The 9,370-nt window shown below is 43.9% G+C and overlaps 1 protein-coding gene across 1 annotated transcript; it reads right to left on the bottom strand.

The window, feature by feature from the left end:
• Positions 1 to 7,364: 7,364 nt before the first annotated feature.
• On the bottom strand, positions 7,365 to 9,370 carry LOC134572421 (heat shock 70 kDa protein). The gene has a single exon (XM_063431376.1). The coding sequence runs from the start codon at positions 9,321 to 9,323 to the stop codon at positions 7,392 to 7,394; it is 1,932 nt and encodes a 643-aa protein (XP_063287446.1). The 5' UTR covers positions 9,324 to 9,370; the 3' UTR covers positions 7,365 to 7,391.

The following is a 9,370-nucleotide window of genomic DNA, read 5'->3' as shown; positions in this document are numbered from 1 at the left end:
TTTTTTGGGGGGGGGTTTTATATGTTGATTTTTTATATTTTATTTTGTAATCAAATATCTTCCTATTAACTTCTGTTACAAATGAACTCATGTTTGAAGAAGGAGTAATACAATGTTATGTGGACAGACATATTGGTAAGACTGTGTCTATATTTAATTTTGTGTAATTATAATGATGCCTTTTTTAATTTGTGTACAGTTTTTTTTTTTTTTAAATAAATTTAATGAAAATTTTACATTTGTGTCTTCTTAATTTGATATCCATTTCCCACATTTTGAAAATCTGTGTTACGAAATCAATCTGCTAATGTCAGAAATTATGTACATTATTCACTAAATAGTGCATTGCGAGGGGAAATATATGAAATTTTGCAAACAATCTGAATATTGGTCAAATTATTATAACTTTTTTAAAAACATCAGGGAATGCATTCCTACTATAAACATTGGTTTTGTTGGTTCCTAACTCTTGCTGCTTCTTTTCCGCTCTCATAATCTGTTTTCAGAATATTTTCTTCATATCTTATCTAGTTTTCTTTAAAACATAAGACAAAGTAGGGATTACTTTGTCTTATGTATTTTTCCTACGCTTGACTTTCTTTGACCAAAGGAGGAGTTTACGTCCGCTCAATTTCAAAGAAAGTTTTTTACATAATACTTGCCTTTCTCCGTGTTCTTGCGATGACTCCATTCGCTGTAACTGACGTCCTGTCCGTTAGACAAGGGTGCCAGTTTGTCCTTCGTGTTCGGATGACATTTAGTCATTATGTTCAATTCCGAATTTCATTTGGAGAATTAAATTCTGATCTGATTCTTGCAGCCATATAGTAGATAGCCCCCTAATTCCCAAAGGATGAGGAAGATAGCTACTAAAAAGCTGAAAGACCAAAATTGGTCATGTCTACTAAAATAGAAGCATGTCTGTTAAAAAGGGAGCAGCCAGTAGCTGCTAACTGTTGAATCCCTCCCCCCTCGATTTTAATAAAGTGGGGCACCTATTAAAATAATTGTATCCCCCTAGCGCCTGAGACCTATTATCTTACCCTCCCTCCCCACCACCCCCCCCCCTTGGCCCTTACCCATTAGCAGCGGGTGGAGACACTAAGTGACAAAAGGGGTGGCATCTATTGGTCATGCTAATGTGTGGGGTGAGACATATAGGTTGTCCCCTTTTTGTCACTTATGGCCACCACCTGCTGCTAATGGATGGGAGCTGGGGGAAGGGGGGGACAATATGGCCCCTGTTTAGTTATATAGCCCCTAATCGCGGGGTGGGGGGACACTATGTCCCCCCTCCGTTAAAGATTTTTAATAGATGCTCCACCATGGGGGACCTGTGGGGGGTGTCGTATTTTACAACAGTGAGCACTCACTGTTTAATAGACATGACCCTATTTGCGACAGAGTGAGTAGAGGCAAAATGGAGATTTTAATCTCCCTTAAACTAATATGGGGGTCATATGGACCTTCATAGAGTGGGGGGATTTAGGAAGTGGCGAGGAGCACAGCTCACTGCTGCTTCTATTGTAACATATTACAAGGAGGGAGCCGCGAGCCAGTAGTTCCCTTCTTGTAACAAATTAACGAATGAAGACCGAATTGAAATTAAGTATTCGTTCATTGTTTAAAATTTCTATTCATTCATTCGTGTTTCTGGCAATTTAATGAACAGCCAAAACTCACGTCCAAATTTAAGTGTTCAACTGGGCATGCACAGGAATTTTACTGTGCTATCTAGTGTGGGCAGATGACATGTCACCCAGGGTCTTCATCTGCACACACTAAGATGGCGGTGCCTGGGACCTAGATCCGGGCAAGAAATTAACAAGTAAAAAAAAGATGATATTAGTGGCATTTAGGGGTGAATAGGGGAACAATCAAATGTATAGTATGGAGGATGGTTAAAAAAAACAAAAAAAAAACAGATGCGGCCATGTGCCACAAAGTGCCGCTTTAACAAATAAATCCTCTAAATTAAAGTGTAGTTCAGCATTGATGGTAGGATAGGAACATAAAATCTGTACAATGTAAATGTCCCATTGAACAGCATCAAGGGAGTTGTATTCCACAGCAGCTGGAATTCCAAAGGTTGCCAACCCCATTATAGACGATGTAGCATAGTAATAACTAGAGGACCAGTCTTAGAATATCCATGTATTAAAGTAAAATACTCTGTCTGAGTGGGTTACTGATAGGGGCAGGTGCGGAACTACTGACAGAGCAGCTGGTGCGAAAACACCAGAGGCTCAGTGTATCAGGTAGCCTGCCGATGTCTGTCATTCTAATAGGCAGCTCCTTTCAGGGTCCTTTCTGGCTGTCTGGTAGACTGGAGGTGGAGTTAACCCTTTGAGGTAATTATTACAGTTTCTCAAAAACTAAGGAGCCCCGGGGTACTGCAACCCAGACCACTTCAATTCCCTTTACCATAGATAAGAAAATCTTAATGGAATTTCAAAAAGTATTCAATAAATTTATATGGAATCATAAAAAAGCAAGAGTGGCATTTGGAGTGTGAGGGAGGTGAGGGGCCCCTCTGGGCGCAACTTCCTTGCAAGCACCAGAGTCTCCCAACTTGGGCCTACCTGGGCTGAAGGCCAGATGGATACACTCCCGCCGATTCGACCACCAACGCGGAAGAACCAGCACCTCTGGCGGCTACAGTCCACCAGAAGCTTTTGCCGTTTCCCAACAAGGAAGAAATTGGACTCACCAACGAGCCCCCGAGTTCGTGGATGAGTGATGCAGGCCCTCATAATGGGCTGGGGGTGTGCTCTACTTGGCCCCTGTCTCAAAGTGCTGCTCACCTACCTCTTTCTGCCCCTGAGTCGGGGCATCGGCTGATGGGGGACTTATTATCTTGGGTCCACTGTTGGAAGTCGCCTAATGACCAGCCTGACTGTCTCCTGCATGATAGTTAATGTTTTCCACATTTATTGGCTTATAATCAGTACAGACCGCATTGTTCTTGTTTTTATTTTATCTCTGTATCTCGTTATGTCGTTGCTTTATATTGCGCTGAGATAGAGGGGGATGTCAATGTTATTAATATCCTGCATATCTAGCCTGTTTTAATCCCAGTTTCGCTACTAATCCTTAGCCACAGGGCTGTCTTTAATGAGGAGCAAACAGGGCAGCTACCTTGGGCCCCCCCCAGAAGTAACTGGGCCCCCTGCCCACAAACAGGATACTGACAAACCCACCGGGATCCTGAGAAATGTCCCGGTGGGCAGCCACACCTGAGGTAATCAGGGGTCCCAGCCCTTTAATAGTGCTCCGGACCAGGCCCCTAGCTGTGGCTGTGGAGTAGGAGGCACACACAGAAAAGGAGGAAGTGGAGGAGAGGGACTGAGAAAGCCTGGTTCCTCAGACTCCCATCAGCCTTGGCCATCCAGCTCCCACTGGACCCCAGGGAAGCCACCCTTCTGTACCCATAAGGTAAGGAGACAGAAGGGTGGCTCTAATATGAAGATTGATTCTTATATATGTTGTGTATCTGGGTCTGTGTCAGTGTGTGTATCTGACTGTGTGTGTGTTTCAGTGTGTGTACCTGACTGTGTGTGTTTGTGTGTGTGTCTGGTAATGTGTGTGTCTGGTAGTGTGTGTTTATGTGTGTGTGGCAGTGTGTATCTGGCAGAGTTTTTGTCAGTGTGTGTATATGACTTTATGTGTATCTGGCCTTGTGTTTGTCAGTGTGTGTATCTGGCTGTATGTGTACCAGTGTGTCAGTGTTTATGTGTATCTGTGTAAATGTATACCTGTGTCTGTGTACTTGTGTGTCAGTATGTATGTGTACCTGTATGTCTTTGTACCTGTACTTGTGTGTGTGTGTGTGTGTGTATTTGTGTCAGTGTGTATCTATGCATGTGGCAATACATACATCACGACATTATAATGCCAATACTGCACACAAATATACCCCTGCATTCCAACAACACCACTGCACACAAATACACCACTGCGTGAGTACCTGTGTTCCTCTGTGTATCTCAGTGTTTGGGTAAGTAGGCATCTGTGTGTATGTGGCAATGTATACATCTCAGCATTCCAACACTGCACACAGATACACCCCTGCATGTATACCTGTATACGTATCTGTGTCAGTGAGTATCTCTGTGTGTGGATGTGCTAGAGTTTGTACGCGTGTATCTGAGTGTGTGTATGTGCTAGGTATGTGTGTATATACCAGTGTCTTTGTGTCGGTATATGTATCTGTGTGTCAAGGTGTGTGCATTCATCAGTGTGATTATGTGTGTATCTGCATGTTAATGTGCATACATCCCAGCAATCAAACACAACATGCAAACACACCCATGCAAACACAAACATTACATACAAAGACACTGAATTCAAACTCCCAAATTATATACAAACACACCTCTTCACTCAATAACAATACTACACAGAACTGTACATCTTCATTTAAAATACAACACTACATCCAAACACATCCCTGAATGCAAACACTAACATTGCATACAAACACACCCATTTATTAAAACACTAAAATTATGGGGTTGAGGGGGGCACAATGCAATTGCTTTCCCGGGGTCAAATCAATATAAAGCCTAGTAAGTAACTCCAGGCATTCACCTTATCTAATTGTTTTATAAAAGTGGATAGTTTATTCTTATAGGGACTTTGTCTACACAGTACGCTACCGTAGGTCTGTGCACTCTACACCTCCTTGCAGACTTTCGTGCTGCTGCATTGTCGCTCTTACTCAAAATTTCACAACTGTACCATTGTATAACACGTTTACTGTGTGCCACAATAAACAAAGAAATGTGCGATGCATTGGAAAACCAACTTGCAAAGTTTAGTAAAGGTTTTCCAGAAGTTGGAAAAAATCTCCACAACAGCAGAAGTGAAAATTTTGGTTTTAAAATGCTGCTATTTTGACCATAAACTCACTGCTCTAAAAAGTCACTCCTCAAGTTGTCCAACCCATTGATGACGGCAGAAAGAAGAATTAAGGGGCTTATTCACTAAACAGCAAAGTCTAATGAGCCAAACACCGAAATACGTAATAAAGAGCCGATTTGGACATTCCCCAACTTAGTGATAGTTACAGCTTGCCTAATTTAGTGAAAACAACTTTAAAACACTTAAGGCACAATACACACTACAGTGAGCTTTTGTGGTTATGGTCCTTTGAGCGGCCTAGCTCACTCACAGTGTAAGTAGTCAAACCATTCCCAACTTACCTGGGATCCGTTGGTAAGCTGACATCCTGCAAGGGGCTTCTGGCAGCTACCCTAAGCTAACCCTTCCATACAGGAGCTGCAGGTTGGCTACGGGTATCAGCCGAGCACTTGAAGCCACTGAGGTAAGTCCTGCACCCACAAACTTAGCTCAGTGCTGTAGCTTCTGGACTGCAGAGTAGGTGACCGGCTTCAGCAGACCCCAGGTAAGTTGTCAAAACATTCTCAAATGGCCACTAAAACCACTCCAGTAGCCCCCCCCCCCCCACCGCCAGCTAATGCAGGACTGGCAATATGCAAGTGCCAGCCCTGCAATGTGCCTTCACGGACCGGATGGGAGGTCAGAAATCTCCGTTCCCAGTCCGCAGGCACCGTGCTGGCAGCTGGCGGGGGAGTGAGTGAGAGATGACCCAGGAGCTCAGCATGCAGCTCCGCCGGGTGCTTCTCTCGCAAACACGGAGCGTTGCCATGGTTACCACGACAACGCTCCGGATCTCGCGAGAGTGAACTCTAGCCCTGGAGCTACGGGCTAGAGTTCACTCTCACCACTGCGACCACCAGGGATTCCCCACGGACCACCAGGGATCAAAAAAATGTCCCCCCTCCTCTCTCAGTAAAGGTAAGAAGGGAGGGGGGTTTAATGTATATTTATTTTTATTAAATTTTAAAAAAAACACATTATAAAAAAGCCTTCCTACCCTCCTCACCACACATTCACAAACTGTCCCCCCTACACACACTCCCCCCACATACACACTGCCCCCCCATACACACCATACACATTCACACACTGCCCCCCCCCCATACACAAATTGCCCCACACACCCACACTGCACCCCCCACACACATCACTGCTCCTCTGCCCTACTGCAGGCCCATATCCCAGCAGACCCCAGGTAATTTGTCAAGCAGTTCTTAAACAGTTTGACTACAGAGCTGTAGTGGTTATGGTGCATGGATTATTTCTTTAAATAATCTACAAGTGCCCCTCCAGAGATCAGGCTCTGGATCTGCCACTGATGCTGCCCCTATGGCTGTTAGCTGGTTGGAGAAATGCCCCTTGGGGTATCTTAACTGGCATGCAAAATTCAGACAGCAAGAGGCCCTTGCTGAGAGAATGGCCATATTGCTCAGGCTGCTTTGTCACTACATTTCAGTAATCCAAGAATATAAAGCCCAGATTTATAATGTTTCTCCGAATGAAATTTACGGATTTTACTGAGTTTGCTGGAAATAAAGAAATCTGATTTTGATTTACAATGTATAAATGATTTCCAAGTGTGTGTATGTATGTATCTAAATATGTGTGTTTATATATCTACACATTTTATAATTGCCCCCTACTTTTGTCTCTGGCCCACCATGTGCCCTTCCTAAATCTGAATCCTGGACACGCCAATGGACAAAAGGGGCCTTTTTATATTGTAGTACCCAGGAACAGTGGAACCTTGTTATGCTCCTGATTACAGCTCTGTGTAATGTCAATTTTTCCAAAATTATGATGATCCCATATGTGTAGTTATTCAATAAAATGTGAATTGCCTCGAATTTGAAGAGAATGTGACATTTAAAGTCAAAATAGCCAAACTGGGAAAATTATCCAAATGAAATGTTTTTTAGATTGATTACTTTGACCTAAAATGTGAACTTAACATTGAACTCGAGAATACTCACATTTAACTAAGTAATCCTATATATTTAAATTAATCGGATTCATCTTTAAATAGTGAGCTACCAATAGAGAAACTGTATCACCCAAGCTGAAAGTACAACACAAGGAAAAATAATGTTCAAATGAAAGAGACACAGATTTAAAAGTTTAATTAACTTTATTATTAAAAAATAAACTTCTAGTGCAATAAATATTATTTAACATGGCATTGAAAAACAATAAAAAAAATATATATATACAGAACCGACATTTAAGTCTTACATGCTGTTTTGTCAGATTGATTTTGTTTTAATATCACTATATTGTTCCTTTATTAATCATGACTTCATATAATTTTTTTTTTAATTATTTAAAGATACTCCTCTGTAATGTCCATATAAACAAAATACATCTTAAATTTACACTGATCACAGTCCCAGACTTGAGTTCGTTGTTTCACTCTCTGGATATTAGTCTTTGAAACAATATATTAACAAGTCTTTAGTGTCCATTTGACGTAAAACGAAATCTGCAAGTTCTTAATCAACCTCTTCAATGGTGGGACCTGAGCTGCTGCCCTGTCTGGCCTGAGCTCCACAGCTGGATCCTGGCATTCCGCTTGGCATGCCACCCTGGTACAGTTTGGCTATAATGGGCTGACACACCTTCTCCAGCTCCTTCTGCTGATGGGTATATTCCTCTTTCTCTGCAAGCTGGTTGCTCTCCAGCCAGGAGATGATCTGCTGACACTTCTCAGAGATGGTCTTCTTGTCGTCCTCACTAAGTTTGCCCTTCATGTTCTCATCCTCCACCATACTCTTAATGTTGTAGACGTAGGACTCCAGGGAGTTCTTGGCAGAGATCTTCTCCCTTTGGGCATCATCATCAGCCTTGTACTTCTCAGCATCCTGAACCATCTTCTCAATATCTTCTTTGCTGAGGCGGCCTTTGTCATTGGTGATAGTGATTTTATTCTGTTTGCCAGAGCTCTTGTCCACGGCCGACACATTGAGAATTCCGTTGGCATCGATATCAAAGGTGACCTCAATTTGTGGCACTCCACGAGGAGCGGGTGGGATGCCACCTAACTCAAACTTGCCCAAGAGATTATTGTCTTTGGTCATAGCCCTCTCTCCTTCATACACTTGAATGAGCACTCCAGGCTGGTTGTCAGAATATGTGGTGAAGGTCTGAGTCTGCTTGGTAGGGATGGTTGTATTGCGTTTGATGAGGACAGTCATGACCCCTCCAGCTGTCTCCAAGCCCAGGGAGAGAGGGGCCACGTCAAGTAGAAGCAAGTCCTGCACGTTTTCTGACTTGTCTCCCATCAGGATGGCAGCCTGGACAGCAGCTCCATAGGCTACGGCTTCATCTGGATTAATGCTTTTGTTCAGATCCCGTCCATTAAAGAAGTCTTGCAGCAGTTTTTGAACTTTTGGGATACGAGTGGAGCCTCCCACTAGGACAATTTCATGGATCTGAGATTTGTCAAGCTTGGCGTCTCTCAGGGCCTTTTCTACAGGCTCTAGGGTTCCCCTGAACAGGTCTGAGCAAAGTTCCTCAAAGCGGGCCCTAGTGACGGAGGTGTAGAAGTCAGTGCCCTCATACAGAGAATCTATTTCAATGCTTGCCTGGGTGCTGGAGGACAGCGTACGCTTGGCTCGCTCACACGCCGTTCTCAGTCTCCTCAATGCTCTTTTGTTCTGGGTGATGTCCTTCTTGTGCTTGCGTTTGAATTCCTCCACAAAGTGGTTAACCATGCGATTGTCAAAGTCCTCTCCACCCAGATGAGTGTCACCAGCTGTGGCTTTTACTTCAAATATACCATCGTCAATGGTGAGGATGGAAACATCAAAGGTGCCACCACCCAAATCAAAGATCAGGACATTTCTTTCACCACGGGCTCCCTTGTCCAGGCCATAGGCGATAGCAGCAGCTGTAGGCTCATTGATGATTCTCAGTAAATTCAGTCCAGCAATAACACCAGCATCTTTGGTAGCCTGGCGCTGGGAGTCATTGAAGTAGGCTGGCACAGTGATGACAGCATTGGTAACTGGATGTCCCAGATAGGCTTCAGCTGTCTCCTTCATCTTCAGCAGCACCATGGAGGAGATCTCCTCAGGGAAGAAGGTTTTCTCCTCGCCTTTGTGCTCCACCTTCACCTTGGGCTTTCCCCCATCGCTCACCACCTGGAAGGGCCAGTGCTTCATGTCTGATTGTACGACGGGTTCATTGAACTTTCTGCCAATCAGTCTCTTGGCATCAAAGACCGTATTCTGGGGGTTCAGCGCCACCTGGTTCTTGGCAGCATCTCCCATCAGTCTCTCGGTGTCAGTAAAAGCCACATAGCTGGGGGTGGTGCGGTTTCCCTGGTCGTTAGCGATGATTTCCACCTTGCCATGCTGGAAAACACCCACACAGGAGTAGGTGGTACCCAGGTCAATGCCAATAGCAACTCCTTTAGCAGCCATGTTCTCTCCCCGCTGTATATTGAGTGTGAGCTCTGGAGGTTCTCTCA

Source organism: Pelobates fuscus, chromosome 9, assembly GCF_036172605.1.
Source record: "Pelobates fuscus isolate aPelFus1 chromosome 9, aPelFus1.pri, whole genome shotgun sequence".
Taxonomy (NCBI): Eukaryota; Metazoa; Chordata; class Amphibia; order Anura; family Pelobatidae; genus Pelobates; species Pelobates fuscus.
The sequence above is the reverse complement of the archived record's forward strand: the minus strand, read 5'-3'. Positions and strand labels throughout refer to the sequence as shown.

Coding starts and splice junctions, on each gene's coding strand:
- LOC134572421 (XM_063431376.1), bottom strand. CDS start 9,323: ATGGCTGCTAAAGGAGTTGCTATTGGCATTGACCTGGGTACCACCTAC.